General features: G+C 36.9%; 1 protein-coding gene across 3 annotated transcripts in view; it reads right to left on the bottom strand.

The window, feature by feature from the left end:
- RABGAP1L (RAB GTPase activating protein 1 like) overlaps positions 1 to 19,553 on the bottom strand; it is a 657,995-nt gene that overhangs the window by 486,407 nt on the left and 152,035 nt on the right. For all 3 annotated transcript variants that reach the window (NM_001444343.1, XM_084974329.1, XM_013989628.3), the window contains 1 exon segment: positions 17,147 to 17,288. In NM_001444343.1, coding sequence (NP_001431272.1) covers positions 17,147 to 17,288 — 142 coding nt within the window.

Raw genomic sequence — 19,553 nt, 5'->3', positions numbered from 1 at the left:
AAATGAGGTTTTAGTGAAGGGAGGGGGGAATCCCATTTCCATTAAACTCCAGGGATTTCAAATAGAAACATCTTTGTATGTAATGTGAAGTCTGAATAATATGACAAGAAACATGAGTAAGCGCCCAAGTTTTCACCCAAACTTGATGTAGCACTGGTTTGGGTACTACATCAGACAACTTGCATAATCAAATTTTATAGAATCCAACCTTCCCCATATCTTCTAACATCCTTTCCTGTCCAATCTCATCCTGCTCTATACTAATGTGGAGAAAGCGTTGATAGGGAAATGCTATAAAATTTGGTTGTGATGATTGCTGTATACCTATACATGTAATAAAAGTCATTAAGTAATTTTAAAAAAAGGCAGCATTGTGCCAATTCTCTAAGATAAATCATAAATTAATTTTAACCTCCATCTTTCAAGAAGTTTGAGACATGAAAACAGGCAAAGAAGTAGTCCCTTAGTTAGCATTCAGGATAATTTGGGGAACTGGGAAAGGTGAGGAATTTATCACACTGAAGTTAGAAAAATGAAGGACAACTGCATGCATGTTGGAATGAAATGAAAGTAACACTAATTAAGAAAGAACTAGTGGAGTTACCGTCGTGGCGCAGTGGTTAACGAATCCGACTAGGAACCATGAGGTTGAGGGTTCAGTCCCTGCCCTTGCTCAGTGGGTTAACGATCCGGCATTGCCGTGCCGTGAGCTATGGTGTACGTTGCAGACGCGGCTCGGATCCAGCGTTGCTGTGGCTCTGGCGTAGGCCGGTGGCCACAGCTCCAATTCGACCCCTAGCCTGGGAACCTCCATATGCCACAGGTGCGGCCATAGAAAAGAAAAAAAAAAAAAAAGAGAGAGAGAGAGAGAGAAAGAACTAGGGATAACTTCCTCTGGGTATACTGGTTAATTCAAAACTAATTGTCTAACTTGTGAAACAAATACTTTAAACAAATTAGAAAGGAATATAGAAAAGTAAACATGACCATTTAATTCTTGATAGTGTATCTTTACATTAATAATGTCCCAGATAATGTAAATAGTATATCTACAAAGTACTAAATGAACCAAATTTGACACCAGAAAACAAAAACACCAAAAGAAAAAAGGGGACACTAAGAAAATCCAGACCCATAAAAATTTCATAACATACATAGGAATGCTTTAAAATAAACATTTAATTAACTCTTTTCTATAAGCATACAATACAAAAAGAAAAAATAAAGACATATAATACAAAAACTCACAACTTACAAAAGACAAAAAGACAAAAAACAAAAAACAAAAAACAAAAAACAAAAAAAAAAAAAAGGGAGTTCCTGTCGTGGCGCAGTGGTTAACGAATCCGACTAGGAACCATGAGGTTGCGGGTTCGGTCCCTGCCCTTGCTCAGTGGGTAAACGATCCGGCGTTGCCGTGAGCTGTGGTGTAGGTTGCAGACGCGGCTCGGATCCCGCGTTGCTGTGGCTCTGGCGTAGGCTGGTGGCTACAGCTCCGATTGGACCCCTAGCCTGGGAACCTCCATATGCCGCGGGAGCGGCCCAAGAAATAGCAACAACAACAACAAAAGACAAAAAGACAAAAAAAAAAAAAACAAAAAAAAAAACCTCACAACTTGTATTTATTATACTCACAGTGTTATACTTACTATAAAGTTAAAACTTAAGTTTCATGCCATATACTTATATTTAAAAATATTTTGGATAAAATGTCTTCAAGTCTGATTTTCTTACCAAAGACTGTGCACTGTATTGACCTTGAAAAGCAATCCTTCCTGGCTCAATATGAAAAAAACATTTTATGATCTTCAGATGTACTTTTTCTATTAGATTATCTATGTATAACAGTTTGAATTAAATACACATCTGGAACTTACCAAAATAGTAGCACAACTGTAGCCTGAATATTAAATTGTTTAGGCACACTTTTTCTTTTTTTTTTTTAGGACTGCACTTGCGGCATATGGAGGTTCCCAGGCTAGGGGTCCAATCAGAATTACAGCTGCTGGCCTACATCACAACCACAGAAATGCCAGATCTAAGCCACGTCTGTGACCTACACCACAGCTCACAGCAACACCAGATCCCCAACACACTGAGCAAGGCCAGGCATCAAACTCACATCTTTATGGATACTAGGATACTACGAATCCTCATGGATTCGTTTTGCTGAGCCACAAGGGGCACTCCTGTTTAGGCACACATGAGTAACTAAATAAGAAGGACGCATGTCTACAATCGAACCTATATGATAAAACGCTAACTCCAGCATGCTTTTCTTTTTTTTTTTTTTCTTGCTATTTCTCATATTTCCTTTCAAATATATTTTCTATTAAGAACAAAATCAATTTGTGAAATTTGATTTGCTTCACTTAAAAGGATATTTCAAAATGCAAAAAAAAAAGTGTTTTATTTTTTAGGTACTTCCCACTAGAAATATACTAAAACTTTACTATAACACACTATTCATAGTAAAAAGTGTTAACAGAACAGTTTATTTGGAGCACTAATACAAAAGGTATTTTTTAAAGTAACAAAGCATAACTAACAAAAAATGACATCAACTCTAATGTGGTCCCATCTTATGTACAGAAAAGTATACTAAAAACAATCCACTCCACAGAGTTCCAGGAATTACATAAAGCAGACTTTAAGCTATTCACAAGTATGCTGTGACTGCTGAAGTTGGCCAACTTTTCTAACAAGGGCCATATAGTAAACATTTTCGACTCTCATGTGTTCTTTCTCCTTTCTCTCTTTTATTTGGGGAGTGGAAGTGGGAGATTAGGGAGGCTATTGTCATTACAATCCTTTAAAAATATAAAAACCATTCTTGGCACAAAAGCAATATAAAAAAAAGAAGTTGTGGGCCAGATTTGGCCAGTAGGCCAGTTTACCAACCCAAGACTTTTTTTCAGAGTGACTATTCATTTTTATTTGCTTCAAAATATTAAATATGAAAGAATTTTTTAAATGGGCAATACCAAATTTTCCTAGTACTAAAGGAATTAATTTCATTAAAAGGGTAAACCATAGTAAATATAAAAGACTAGACTATATATTTTAAAATTTTTGAAAATAGAAATCATTCCCATACACATTAAACACACTAGAATCAGATTATGATGTGCCAAATTTAAGAATCTTATCAATTAAAAAAAAAAAAAAAAAACACTAAATTCCTGTGAGTTTTCCATCAGTTAAAGACAAGATAATCATCTTCCAGGCCCAAAAATACTGCAAGAAGTGAATTAAAATATACTCTCTATCAAATCAAAGGTCAATTATTCTTTAAAACTACATGAGGCCTCCCCCCCCCACCATCCCCTTTGATAAAAAAACATGCAACCCAGAAACATGAGAATGTAGTTTACTTTCTACTGAATGCTACAGATTTCCATTCTTTGGAGGTACTGTTCTTTTAAATATAAAGTTCACTATATGATTGAGGTGGAATAAGATTAGACCTTAACAAATTGTACTCATGAATTAAACACCACAGTTTTGTATTTTAAATGTTTAAATAAAACACAAATCACAGGGGAGGAAATTAAACATTTGAGTTCATAATCATACTCAATCATACTCAATCACCCAAAGATTAGATCTCAGTGTTATCTGAAACACCACCAGTTATTTGCAGGGGAAAAGATCAAAACACTCGTTTTTTGTTTTTAAATAAGAGTTGTAATGTTTATTTCAGATTCTCTCTTTTTTTATTTTTTTTTTCTTTTTTCTGCCATACCCATGGCATGTGGAAGTTCCCTGGACCAGGGATCAAACCTGAGCCACAGCAGCGAAAATGTGGGTGCCTTAATCTGCTAGGCCACCAGAGAACTCCTCAAACAACGCTCTTAATCTCATAGCACTTAGGATCTAAACCACACATTTGATCCTGGTTATATTTAGGTCAAATACAACACTGTGATGTGTCACAGCAATACTTAATCCCTGCAATGACTTAAATGTTTATTCCCACCTCAAATGTAAGTAACCTTAAGGGAACTCTGTCATGCTCAGAACCAAGCATAGTGCTAAAATATGCAGGTACACAAATATTTCTTAAATGAATTAAATCGACTAATATACAAACAAACATGCTCTCTTCCAGAGTGAGCTAACCTAGCTAGCAGCAGAGCCTTTGAATATGGCCATTAAACACAGGTATGACTCAGTCACCTTTTTCTGTCAATTATTTCTCTAAAATCAGTCACTTTCCATTTCTAGGACCAACACCCTACTTCAAGCACTATCTCCTCAAATTATATGAATATGTCATATATTCTTCACTATTACCAACTGCATTTTACATGCCTTACAACAGCTTAGTCTTTCTTATTCAAACACTTGCTCATGCCATGCCCAAGTTCACAATCTAAGATTCTCCACTGCTTCACACAGTCTATGCTGTTCGGTGTTTCTAGTGAGTTTCTCCAAGCTTGCATTCAGTGTCTCGTAGGCATAAAGCAGTTTCTGCTCACGTCTGTACTATCAGTTTCACGTATGTCAAAATGCTATGCTGTTTTCCAAATTCCACTAACTCCTTCAAACTTTCCCGAACTTGGTCATTTGAAAGTGATCTAAAATTGGCATTTCACTGTGTGAAACTCTGATAGGCTCACAAAGATCTGAGCTTCTCAGAAAGAATTTATAGTCACTAGGGGAGAGAAGACACATGTAACTATAATTTAATATGGAATACCACAAATAACACTAAAGATATGCAAGTAAAATTGTCGGGGAATTTTGTAGTCAGGGAACAAAAGATCACTTCTAATTGGAGATAAGTAGAGTTATCATGAGGAAAAAAACGTCATTTAAACTGTAGGTGAACCCTGGCTTCAAAAAGCGGAAATGGTTGGAACTTTGCAAGTACTCAAAATAGCTCAATGAAAGACACTTGAAACCTTCAGCAATAAGTACTCTAATAACTCATTGGCAAGTTGTTTAGATCGTTTTTTGTTTAGCTAATACCGCATAGATTTATACCCTTAATAGGGCCTAGTCGAACAGGAGAAATAAGATATGAACTTACCAAATAAGAGGAATAATAGTAATTATCTTGCATGGTTATGGTAACAAGTGAGGTAACATGTATGTAAAAGTGGCTATTATATAACAGATGCTTGAGAAAGGATACTTTCTTCATTTTTGGTATATCACTCTTCATACCTAAGATGGCCCCTACAATTCCTGCCTCTTGGTATACACACCTTATATAAATAATCCTTACCCTTGGGAGGGTGGGACACATAAATATGACAGACGCCATGGCTGTGACCATGTTGTATTACATGGCAAAGGTGAAGGGTAAGATATAAAGTCCCTAACCACTTTGGCTTTAAGTTAATCAAAGGGAGGCTTTTCTAGATGGGCCTGACCTAATCAGGTAAACCTTAAAAGAGGGTGTGGGCCTTCCCTTAGAGGTTCTCCTGATGACCTTGAAACAAGACCCATGAGTATTATGACTGCAAGGAAATGAATTTTGTCAGCTCTGAAGAAAACCCTAAATCTCAGATGAGAACGAAGCCCCAACCAAAACTTTGGTTGTAGCTTCAGGAGTTCATGAACAGAGGACCCATTCCCACACTCATGATCCACAGAAACTGTGAGCTAAGAAATGTTTGGGGGCTTTTTGTGCTTTTTTTTTTTTTTTTTTCTTTTTTGGCCACATCTGCAGCATGTGGAAATTCCTGGGCCAGGGATCAAATCGAGCTGTTGCAATGACAATGCCAGATTCTAAACCTGCTGAGCCACAAGAGAACTCCTGTATGCTGTTTTAAGATGCTAAATTTTTTTGTTACTTGTTAAGGAGCAATAGAAAACTAATTAATACACACTCTTTCTGCTTTCAAACACCTTCCCTTATCAGAAGTATTTTTAATCATTTTAATTTGTTAAAACAAATAATGTAAAAATGCAAGAATGAAACAACATTGTAAAGTCCTTTCTTCCCTCAGTCATACTACACACACACACACACACACCAAATTTTACTGAAAGTATCTGATTGGAAAATAAACAGTATCTAGCATGTCAAGATTATTTTATTGGAATATATTTCCTCATCTACAAAATGAATATTGTAATAGTATGACCTTATTAGGGTTGATATGAGGATGAAATGAATATCAGCAGGCAATTTTAAATCCCTGCTAGTCAAAGTGTGGTGTAACCAAGAGCAATGGCATCTGGTAGTTTTTTTTTTTAAATAAGACTTCATTTTAACATACCTCCAGGTAATACATGGGCATGTTTAAAGTTTGAGAAGCCCATCTTTAAGGAGTACTTGTCACACATAAGTGCAATAAGATCAATTTACTTCTTAAAAAAACTAACGTCTTTTCTATATCCTCTATCTTTTTTCATTTGAATATAAAGAAATTTCATTTGCAAACTGATTTCAATAATAAAAGATGTGATTTTCTTTTCTCTAATCAGATTGTGAATTAAGAAACTGAAAGAAAATAAGCCTCTAGTTGAGTTTGAGACTATTTTTCTTCCTAGTTACAACAAGTTAGAAGTAGTACTAGATAACTAACAGTCACTCAGATCAAGGGGTAACGTTTTTTTTTTTCCTAGACAGTATTTAACCAATCCAAATACAAGAACAAAAACTGTAGATTACACTAAACATAAAAAGTACAACCAAGTATGAAGCTTGCCTAATATCACCATGAATCTAGTCTTTTACAATTACTTGGGCATGTGGTTTTAAGGCAATCACACTGTATTTGCCATCTGTTGCCTTCTTGTAACTCACTATTCATGTTACAAATAACTAAACACAAGTCTGAGGTCAACAAACAGAAAGCCAGTTTGAAATTCAAATGAAGCGATAACAAGTACACCTCAAGTTTCAAAAGCAGGAGCAATTCAGAAGTGTGGGAGAACTGTAAAGGTGACAAGGTGATTTTAAAATAATCCCTATAATGTTGCATTGATGGACTTAACTTTCAGCTAAGATTCACTGCATTTAAATTAATACCCTTTAACACACTTCATTTTTTGAACAGCATTTGAAAAATATGCAGATACTTTAATTCATTTCCCTTTAGATCTTTTCCAGCAAATTAAGGCAATTTTAGTCTTTTTAAATCTGTATCCCTTTTTAGTTAAATTACAGGCTAAGGTAAGACAACTTAGAGTGACTTGAACTTCCACATTTGCTTTGACAGGCAAATTGCTCAAAATAATTAAATAAAAGAATACTCCACTTCCCCCCAGCCGGAAAACATTGCTATGCCACCTCCAGCTCTAACTTTTGATATCTGCGTTGACAGAAATGTCAATTATAGAACTAATAATACAGCATATTGAAAATGTATGAAATGTCTAATCTATAAAAGAAACTATTACTTCCTACTCTGTGATTTTTGTTGCTTTTTTAATATAGGCAATGGCTAATAGATTTTTAAAAGACAAGGTGACATCTCAAACAGTGAAAAATTAAGAAGTGAAAAAATTTCAGAGAAAAACAGAAATCTGAGGACTTGTTCTTATTCAGGCTATACACAAAGAATAAGAAATTGAAGTTTTTACATATGTTTTTCATATTTTCAAGTGCAATTCCAGAAATGTTACCTGTTTTTCTAGTCTTTCTCAGTATGCAATCATTTTGAGACAGTGTAAAAGAAAAAATATTCATTTTTTACTAGAAATTTTATTATAATAAATTTAGTTTTATTACTTGTTCCTTCATTTATTATTATTCATATTGTTTGCTGAGCAGGCAGAATCTATTGAGATGGTGTCATTTGAGGAAAGATTAGAAAGAGGGTAAGGAGAGAACCATGTGGCAGTCCAGGAAATAAGGAGTTCCAGCCAGAGGAAAGAGCAAGTGCAACAGCACAGAGGCATAGCATACGCGGTATTTCTAAAGAACAGCAACAGGACAAGTGTGGAATTTGTGGGGCAGAGAGTGACAGGAAATGCCCTCAGAAAGGTTTAAATCAGAGAGCAAAATCGCATATGGCCTTGTAAACCATGGTAAAAGAACTTTGGCTGAGTGAAATGAAAAGCCAGTGGAGGATTTTTAGAAAAGAAGTAATGCGATCTGACGAATTCCAAAAGGATGACTGTGGCTGGTGTGCAGAATATAGTTAAGGAAGGTGTGGAAAAGGGTGGAAGGCAGGAGACCAGTTAGAAAGAAATGCAATAATCTAGTACAAGAAATGACAGGGTCAGAGAGAGGTCAGATTCTGGATTCCGAGATTTGGAGCCCAGGAGTTGCCACTTGCTGACAGGGGAAAACTAAAGGCTTGGTTGTGGGAGACCCAGCCTTCATCCTGGAACACAGATTCTCTCCACAGAACAGAAGACAGAGATGCAAAACTATTTAGGAGAGAAAATCCCAGAAACACGCCTCCATCGTACACATGCAAGACCTCCGTGTAGCCTGGATGTGTGACTAGTTAGGGCCCCCTCCAGTCACTCCTGAGGATGTGCACAGCCTCCCAGGCCACCAGTGATACACAGAATCTAATGATGCCCACTCCACTCCTTAAATCTCCTTGTTAATACTTGGGCCAATCCGTGGTTTTCCCTAATCAGAATTACAACCTCACGCCTTCCCATTCTTTTGACACACACACACACACAGACAAAATCACTATCGTTTCCAATAACGTTCCAGAAATACCGGATTTTTGTACATTTGCTCCAAACAAGTGAATCCCTGCCAGGGGCAAAAGCAAAGCTATTAGTTTTCACAATTTGCCCCACCCCAGCAAAAGCACCAGGATAATAAGCCAGAGGTGGGAATGAGCAGCATGGGAGCAGCCTAGGGAGCTAAAATATCACAGACTGTTCTCACCCAAGGTTCAGTGGTTTTTCTTGAATAAATAGTTCTCAATTTTTTATACAGTTTGGCCACTTTCTCAAGTCCTTAACTGGCTGTGTTTTAACAAGCTGTTTTTCTCAAGTCCTCAACTGGCTATTTTTTTTTTATGGCCACACCTTGAGCACACGGAAGTTCCCAGGCTAGGGGTCAAATCAGAGCTGCAGCTGCCGGCCTACATCACAGTCACAGCAACACGGGATCCTTAACTCACTTAGTGAGGCCAGGGATCGAACTCTCATTCTCATGGATACTAGGCGGGTTCATAACTGCTGAGCCACAACAGAAACTCCTATCACTGCTTTTTGATAAGTAGATTTCCCAAGCTCCTCATTCAAGCCATTCTGCATTGAGTCCATTTTAAATGCAATTTGCCTGAGCAACCTACTAAAAAGTATCATAGAAAACATTTTTAAACATTTCTAAGTATAGAAACTGCCAGTATGCTAAAATCACTATTTTCCTTTGACTATTAACATGCCTTTGTTGAAAGGCTCACTCAGGTGGACTCAGGCAGAAAAAGCCTCTAAGCAGAGTAAACAGCATTTGCAAAGACACAGAAGCTTATGGGGAGTGGTAACTTTAAATGCTGGGTGAGTAACTATTTTTAGCTCTCGCTTTCCAACTACAGATGAGCTCAAATCTCTTACACCCTAAAAATGCCATTTGTTGGCCAGATGTAACCCAATGTTTTTAGGCCAATCTCTCTCCTCTTCTCCTCAGCAAATTTCTTAAATAATACTCAAACTTCTCCCCCTTCTCACCTCTGGTCAGTCCTCAATCTACTATAATGAGGCTTCTTTTCCAACTTTATTAAAATTACTCTCACAGGGCTTCAGCAACCTCCTAAATTTACTAAACCCAAGTAACAATTTTTGTTCTTCATCATACTGAGTGTTCCTGCTTCATTTGCCAATACTATACGTCACTCCCTCTTTCCAAATCTCCACTCCTTAATCGATTACTGCACCTAGTTCTCCTCAGTGTTGCTTGGATCATTTTCCTGCAGATCCTTTAGCTGGGCTTTCTCTTCCTGCATCTACCCTTAAACGTTAGTGATCTCCTAAACTCTATTTTTGACCCACCCCTCCCACATTTTCTCCCAAGGAAATTTCAGCCATTATCATTGGTTCACTCTGATGACTCTCAAACTCTCATCTACAGTTATAAAACTCCTCTCGCATTTTAAGACTATTTCTCATAACTGAAAAAAATAGGAGTTCCCACTGTGGCTCAATGGGTTAAGAACCTGAAACAGTCTCTGCGAAGATGAAGGTTTGGTCTCTAGCCTCCCGCTGTGAGTTAAGGATGTGGCATTGCTGCAAGCTATAATGTAGATTACAGATGTCACTCGGATATGGTGTTGCCATGGCTGTAGCGACCCTTAGCCAGGGAAATTCTATATGCCACAGGTTCAGCCGCAAAAAGAAAAAAAGAAAAAGAAAGTGTGAAAAACAGTTCCATTTTAATATTCCACAACGAGTTGAAATCCATCAATGTCTAAAACTGAATGCCTCTTACCGCCACCCCCAAACTGTCTCTTCCTCTGGTATCTTGCTTGTTGGCATCAAGATAACCCAGTCACCTAAGCTAGAAACCTAAATATAACCTATGATTCTTTCTCTTCTGCTGCCCATGACATCCAATTTAGTTATAAGCCTCACTGATTTTACTTTCAAAATATTCTCAAATCTACCTCATTACTTACATTTTGAGGTAGCCATTTTTACACAACTGTATCAAAAGAACTGTCAAAATGGCTACATGAAAAATGAAGCTGGCAGTTCCCTGGTGGCTTAGTGGTTAAGGATCTGGCGTTGTCACTGCTGTGGCTCAGGTTCGATTCCTGCCCAGGAACTTCCCCCCCAAAATGAAACTTGAGCCAAATTTAGCTCTTTGCTAAGACTGAAATATGATGGCCTACCTAGTACTTCCTACACGATTTTAAAACCCTGGCAGTGAATGTTTCTGAAAATTTTGCTGATTAATAACAAGCCAAAACTGGAATCATTTGGTTTGCCATTTACTTCTAAATGTATCAGTTTCCTAGCAATGTTGCTTTCCATAAGTAAGTGGTTCTTCCCGTAAAGTGCATATCTGTACAACTTTCAAATTTCATCAACCCGGAAGTAATTTTCACTAGATCAAAAAATACCTTTCTGGAAGAAGTAAAACTATCACTATTTGCAGATGACATGATACTATATCTACAGAACCCTAAAGACTCTACCAGAAAACTGTTAGAGCTCATCCATGAATTTGGCAAAGTCGCAGGATACAAAATTAATACACAGAAATAGACTGCATTTCTATACACTAACAATGAAAGAGCAGAAAGAGAAATTAGGGAAGCAATCCTGTTTACCATCACATCCAAAAGAATAAAATAACTAGGAGTAAACCTACCTAAAGAGACAAAAGACCTGTACTCTGAAAACTGTAAGACACTGATGAAAGAAATCAAAGATGATACAAACAAATGGAAAGACATACCATGCTCGTGGATTGGAAGAGTTAATATTATCAAAATGACTATACTACCTAAGGCAATCTATGGATTCAATGCAATCCCTATCAAATTACCAAGGACATTTTTCACAGAACTCGAACAAAATATTTTAAAGTTTGTTTGGAAGCACAACAGACCCAGAATAGCCAGAGACATCCTGAAAAAGAAAAATGGAGCTAGAGGAATCAAGCTCCCGGACTTCAGACTATACTACAAAGCAACAGTCATCAAAACCCCATGGTACTGGCACAAAGACAGAAATACAGATCAGTGGAACAGGATAGAAAGCCCAGAATTAAACCCACGCACCTACAGCCAACTCACCTATGACAAAGGAGGCAAGACTATACAATGGAGGAAGGATAGCTTGTTCAATAAATGGTGCTGGGAAAACTGGACAGCCACATGGAAAAGAATGAAATTAGAACACTTCCTAACACCATACACAAAAATAAGCTCCAAATGGATTAAAGACCTAGATATATGACCAGACACTATAAAACTCTTAGAGGAAAACATAGGCCAAACATTCTCTGACATAAACGACGGCAACATCTTCTCAGATCCACCTATCAGAGTATTGACAATAAAAAGAAAAATAAACAAATGGGACCTAATCAAACTTCAAAGTTTCTGCATGGCAAAGGAAACCCTAAACAACACAAAAAGACAACCCACAGAATGGAAGAAAATCTTTGCAAATGAATCGACTGACAAGGGATTAAGCTCCAAAATTTATAAACACCTTCTGCAGCTCCATACTAAAAAAACAAACAACCCCATCAAAAAATGGGCAGAAGATATAAACAGACAGTTCTCCAAAGAAGACATACAGATGGCCAAGAAACACATGAAAAGATGTTCAGCGTCACTCATTATTAGAGAGATGCAAATCAAAACCATGATGAGGTACCACCTTACACCAGCCAGAATGGCCGTCATCCAAAAGTCTACAAACAATAAGTGCTGGAGAGGGTGTGGAGAAAAAGGTACACTGTTGATGGGATTGTCAATTGGTGCAACCACTGTGGAAAACAATATGGAGATTCCTCAGAAAACTAAAAATAGAACTACCATTCGATCCAGCAATCCCACTCCTGGGCATCTATTCAGAGAAAACCATGACTCGCAAAGACACATGTACTCCAATGTTCATTGCAGCACTATTTGCAATAGCCAAGACATGGAAACAACCTAAATGTCCATCGACAGAGGAGTGGATCAAGAAAAGGTGGTACATATACACAACGTAATATTACTCAGCCTTAAAAATGAACAAAATACCAGCATTTTTAGCAACATGGATGGACCTAGAAATTATCATGCTAAGTGAAGTCAGCCATACAATGAGACACCAACATCAAATGCTTTCACGGACATGTGGAATCTGAAAAAAGGACAGACGGAACTTCTTTGCAGACAGATGCTGACTCACAGACATTGAAAAACTTATGGGCTCCAGAGGAGACAGTTTGGGGGGTGGGGGAATGTGCTTGGGTTATGGGATGGAAATCCAGTGAAACTGGATTGTTATGATCATTATATAACTACAGATGTGATAAATTCATTTGAGTAATAAAAACAAACAAAAAATAAATAAAAGTTCAAACCATAAAAAAAAAAAATACCTTTCCAAGACTTGAATGTCACTGAGTAATACGTCAGACAAAATGCGTAAGAAATAAACTAAAGGCGTGCCTGCATGTCTGAAAGACGTTTTTGAAGAGAATATTTTGGCTTCCAATAGATTTTCTATAACCTAAACTTTAAAAAAGTATCGTGGCTTCCAGCTGACAAATTTAAAATATTCTATATCCAAAGTTCTTTTTTTAATGTACCAGTTTGTCTGCACACTTGAATCACTCTTCAAAATGCTTTCACATAAAACAATGCTGTTTGGAAGTTAGGGTCTCCTGTTATATTTTTATATTACATTGCATTATCCTTCTATCCAAAATCTGTGATTTTAGAGAGATCTAGAATATTATCTAGAAATTATAAAATCTATAATATATTGACTGTAGAGAGAATACTAAAAATACTACCTTTTAACCAATTAGGACCAGACTTACACTTTAGCGGTATAAGGAGGAATACAGGCATACCTCATTTTATTGCACATTGCTTTACTGTGCTTCACCGATATTGCCTACTTGACAAATGCAACCCCGAGTCAAGCAAGTCTAATGGCACCATCTTTTCAACAGCATTTCCTCACTTCAAGTCTTTGTGAACATTTTGGTAATTCTCACAATATTTCAAACTTTTCATTATTATTATGTTTGTTATGGTGATCTATGATCTCTGAATGTTACTACTGCAAAGTGACTATGACTTCCTGAAGGCTCAGATGATGGTTAGCTTTTTTAGCAATAAAGTATTTTTTTAATTAAGGTATGTATATTTTTTAGATATGCTGTTACACACTTAACAGACTATAATGTAGTGTAAACGTAACTTTTATATGTACTGGGAAACTAAAAAAATTCATGTGACTCACTTTATTACAATATTTGTTTTACTGCAGTGATCTGGAACAGTACGCACAATACCTCCAAGGTATATGTCTGTACCTTGATTTTGAGTGTCATGAAAATTCATGGGCTCTGGCAAGACTGCCACAGATGTGAATTCTGTAGATAATACTTATTAGCCCTGTGACTTCAAACAATTTACTTTAAAAAATTTTAGTCTATTTCCTCATATATAATATAAAGATGATAAAAGCTATTTCTAAGGGCTAATGTGAGTAAAAGATGAAACCAGGTTTGTTAAATAGCTCATATATACCACAAAATAGAGGTTTAATCCATGTTAGTTATTCTTCTTACAAATTAGTGAATGAAAGTGACAAATTTTTATTTACTGAATTAGAATAAAAGGCATAATTATGTCATACTAAATTGTACAGTATATTTTTACTGAGTACGGCTAGTCATTCTACTAGTTTTCTTCTCTCTCAATTCTCGTTCCACATATTTTTCATTTCTAAGGGAAATGGCATTTTTGCAAGGCATTACCTGAAATCTTGTGTTCAAATAACTTTCTTGCAGATGCTCATCACACCTGTTTACTCTTCTGCCTGAGCACACAGCTCAATTACATTCCCTAATCACTACTGTGGTTCTTGTTAAACTGAAAAGAATGTGTACAGCTTCTAGGTCTGCCCCCAAATCCTCCTGCATGTGATCTCTGGCCTTTTTCTCTTCATGTTACCTGGGATAGAGATGCCTAAAACAGTGTTTCCAGAAGTCTAACATAAGATATAGTGGAGTCACACAATGGAAAAATGGACTGAACTCTGTGGTCACTGGAATACCATGGAAGTGACCCCATAGCTGTGTGACCCCCAAGGCTAGGATGTAAAAGGCACTGCACTTCTACCTTGGTTTCCTAGCTAACCTTTACACCATAAGAACACCCAAGCAGCACTTGGAAGGGGGAGCCTATAGGGATAGGAAGCAAAGTTTCTTGACGTAGCATTATTTTGGTAGCAGTGTGAATCAGCCTCTTGGAAGCATCTCCATATTTTCAGCCCCACTCAATGAAGTCTTCAGATAACTACATCCCCCAGGTAATATCTGACTTCTCATAAGTAACTCTTAGACAGAATTGCCCAGACAAACCTAATTCCTGGCCCATAGAAACTATGAGATGGTAAATGTTTTTTACGTTTAAAAAAAAGAAAAAAAGAACTCTGACTTCTGCCTCCAACCATATGTAAAAATTTAAATGGATCACAGACAAATCTTTAAAGAAAAAAGCTGACCAATTAGACTTTATAAAAATTAAAACTTTGCTCCTCAAAAGACACTTCAGAAAATAAAAAAGCAAACTATAGAGTGGGAGAAAATATTTGCAAAACATATCCAATAAAGGACCTTTACCAACATATATAAAGAAATCTTAAAAATCAAAAAGACAAATAATCTAATTTTAAAATGGGCAACAAATTTAAATAGTCTTGACCAAGAATATACACGAGTGGCAGATATCATAGTAAAAGATGTACAATATCATAAGTCATTAGGGAAATTTAAATTAATGTCACAAGATGCTAATATACACTGTCTAGAATGGCTCATTTTTTAAACTGACAATGCCAAATGTTAATAAGGATATGGAGCAACTGACTCATCAGGAAGGAAAACAGTACAGCTACTCTGAAAAACTGCTTAGTGGTTTCCTATAAAGGTATAAACATACACTCATTATAAGACCCAGCCATTCCACTCCTAGGTATTTACCCAAGAGAAATGAAAGCATATATTCACCAAAGACTTGGACTCAAGTATTTCTAGCAGCTCTATTCCTAATAGACCATAACTAAAAATTTACAACTCAAAGGTCCATTAACTGGTGAACAGATAGATAAGCAAACCATGGTATATCTTTGCAATATATTACAACTCTTAATAAAAAGGAACTAACTAATGGAGTTCCCGTTGTGGCTCAGCGGTTAACGAATCTGACTGGCATCCATGGGAACACAGGTTTGATCCCTGGCCTCACTCAGTGGGTTAAGGATCCAAAATTGCCGTGAGCTGTGGTGTAGGTCGCAGACGCGGCTCGGATCCCGTGTTGCTATGGCCCTGGTGTAGGCTGGCAGCTACAGCTCCAATTGGACCCCTAGCCTGGGAACCTCCACATGCCACAGGTGTGGCCCTAAAAAGAGAGACCAAAAAAAAAAAAAAAAAAAGAGAGAGGAACCAACTACATAAATCTCAAAAGTATTATGCTACGAGAAAGACACTATGCACAAAAATCTGTACTATATGGTCTCTTTTATATGAAATTGTAGAAAAAGCAAAACACGGTGACAGAACACAGATCAGTGATTTTCAGAAACTGCGAGTGAGGGGAAAGGATGGACTACAAAGGGACACAAGGGAATTTGGGAGGAAATGGAAATGTTTTATATCATGATTCTTGTGATGGTTAAATGAATGTATCCATTTGTCACAGGTCAAGGAACAATACACTTAAAACGTGTACCGTCTACTATATGTAAATTCTACGTTCATAAAGTTCGTTTAATGAAACACTTAGAATAATGTCTAGCATAATAAGCACTGAACAAACATTTGCTAAAAATAACTATTATTTTATGGCAATCAAAGAAATGAATGGTTTCATTGAGAGAAAGATAATTCTACAATGCTTTTTCAAAGATCACATTTAAAATTTTTCTTTTAATAAATCCTACACTATAAGCAGATAATATCAAGGTTTATAGTAAAGATCCATCACTTAGTTCAAGTTTCTATAAATAGGAGGGCACACAGAGCCAAACGAAATGTGACTTTCCCGAGGTTGTTAACATCTCTCAGCAGCATTCATGTAGTAAAAGGAGACGATATCAGCTATTTCCAAAAAGTGAGTGGTAAGTGATAAGTCAACAACAAAAAACAAGTCAGAACTGAAATTATCAAATGAGGAGGAGGACATGACCTACCACTGAAATTCTAAAAACACTTGAGAGAATTTGAAACTTCTCATTAAGACTTTAAAAATAGGTAAAATAGGAAGCAGGACAGCAAAGTTAGGCTGTCAAATTTAAATAGTTGTATAAGTAGCACTGGGGACTATGCAACCACAGAGCCAAATGGACCAGATTCTCTTCTGTATCTAGTACAATCTAGTCTAAGAGTGTCAGAGACTAGGAATCATCATCACTCTACCCTCGCCCCTCACACAGGCACACAGGCGCGCACACACAAACACACACACACACCCCTTTGAGGATTTTACATAAAGCAGCTATATAAAGAGAGGGAATTGAATGTTTCACTTCTTACCCTCTTCTGCTTCATCCTCCTGGGGTGACAATGGACCCCCTCCACTAGTAGGAGTGACTGGTTCCTCCTTCTCAGACTCTCGCTGTAGACTCACAACCTCATATATTGCATCTCCAGCATTGGTATGGCCTTTTCCCTCAGACTGAGAAAGATATAAAGATATGTTTCAATGTTAGAAATTTGAAGGCGTATACTAACAAATATCAGAAAGGGAATGTAAAAAGACAATACCTTTTAAAATTGCAACCCCCCCCCCGCCAAAAAAAAATACCTAGGAATAAACCTGACCAAAGAGGTGATAGATAGAGGTGATATGCTGAGAACTATAAAACATTAATCAAGAAAATTAAAGAAGATTCAAAGAAATGGAAACATAGCCCATGTTCTTAGGTTGGAAGAATTAATATTGTTAAAATGGCAATATTGCCCAAAGCAATTTACAGATTTAATGTGATCCCTATCAAATTACTCATGACATTTTTCACAGAACTAGAACAAATAATCCAAAAATATATATGGAATCATAAAAGACCCCAAATTACCAAAGCAATCCTTGGGTGGGGGTGGGGGGAACAGGAGGCATAACAATACTACAAAGCTACAGTAAACAAAAGAGTATGGTATTGGTATAAAAACAGACATATAGATCAATGGAACAGAATAGAGAGCCCAGAAATAAACCTACACACCTATGGTCAATTAATCTTTGACAAAGGGGACAAGAATTTAAAATTAGAAAAAGTCTCTTCAGCAAGCAATGCTCGGAAAATTGGACAGGTAAATTATTATTTTTTTTTTATTACTCAAATGAATTTATCACATCTGCAGTTGTATAATGATCATAACAATCTGATTTCACAGGATTTCCATCCCACAGCACAAGCACATCCCCCCACCCCATGGACAGGTAAATCATAAATCAATGAAATTAGAATGACACTCTCATGCTATGCACAAAAATAAACTCAAAATGTCTTGAAGATTTAAACATGAAACATGACACCATAAAACTCCTAGAAGAGAACACAGGCACAACATTCTCTGACATAAATCATACAAATGTTTTATTAAGTCAGTCTCCCAAAGCAATATGCACTTCTATGTTCATAACAGTGCTATTCACAATAGTCAAGACAAACTAAATGCCCCTCAACAGATGAACAGATTAAAAACATGTGGTATATACACAAGGGAATATTACTCAGCCATAGAAAGGAACAAAATAAGAAGTCCCCATTCTGGCTCAGCAGGTTAAGAACCTGACTAGTATCCATGAGGATGCAGGTCAATCACTGTCCTTGCTTGGTGGGTTAGGGATCTGGTATTGCTGCAGGCTGCAGCATAAGTCACAGATGTGGCTCAGATCCTTAGTTGCTGCAGCTGTGGCACAGGCCTGCAGCTGCAGCTCCAATTTGGCCCCTAGCCTAGGAATTTCCACATGTCACAGGTGAGGTCCTAAAAAAAGAAAAAAATAATAATGCCATTTTTAGCAACATGACGCAACTAGAGATTCTCATACTAAGTGCAATAAGTCAAAAGAGAAAGACAAATACCATATGATATCACTTATATGTGAAATCTAAAATACGGCACAAATGGACCTATCTACAAAACAGAAACAGACTCATAAACATGGAGAACAGACTTGTGGTTGTCAAGGAGGAGGAATGAGGGATTGGGAGGGACTGGGAGTTTGGGGTTAGTAGATGAAAACTATTACATTTAGAAAGCATCCTATATAAAGCAAAAGGAACGATATCCAATCTCCAGGGACAGGTGATGATGGAAAAGAATATAAAAAAGAATGTTTATATGTATACCTGAGTCACCTTGCTATACATCAGAAATTGGTACAACATTATAAATCAACTACACTTTAATAAAAAATTAATTAAAATAAAAATTTAAAGGAAATACTGAAAGTGCATTTCAATAGTCATTTAAAAGAGCTGAAATGAAGAGCAGCATGTCATGTTTGACTTACAGCATGTCTAAAGTTGAGAAAAATTTTTAAAGTATATTGTTCTTGGGAGTTCCCTTGGTGGCACAGCGGTTAACGAATTCGACTAGAAACCATGAGGTTGTGGGTTCGATCCCTGGTCTTGCTCAGTGGGTTAAGGATCCGGTGTTGCTGTGAGCTGTGGTCTAGTTCATAGACGCGGCTTGGATCCCGCATTGCTGTGGCTCTGGCGTAGGCTGGCAGCTATAGCTCTGATTGGACCCCTAGCCTGGGAACCTCCATATGCTGCGGGAGCAGTCCTAGAAAAGGTAGAAAGAGAAATAAATAAATAAATAAAGTATATTGTTCTTCACACGATATCTAAATATATGGTTCTTTCAATATTATTTTAACCAATACAATGAAACCTACTAATCATTTCAAGAAAATTCTATTACTTTTACCAGA

The sequence above is a fragment of the Sus scrofa genome, chromosome 9, assembly GCF_054392235.1.
Source record: "Sus scrofa isolate SSC_HxYL_T2T_F1_AM1 chromosome 9, Sscrofa_HxYL_maternal_Yorkshire_Landrace_v2.0, whole genome shotgun sequence".
NCBI classification, from domain to species: Eukaryota; Metazoa; Chordata; class Mammalia; order Artiodactyla; family Suidae; genus Sus; species Sus scrofa.
The sequence above is the reverse complement of the archived record's forward strand: the minus strand, read 5'-3'. Positions and strand labels throughout refer to the sequence as shown.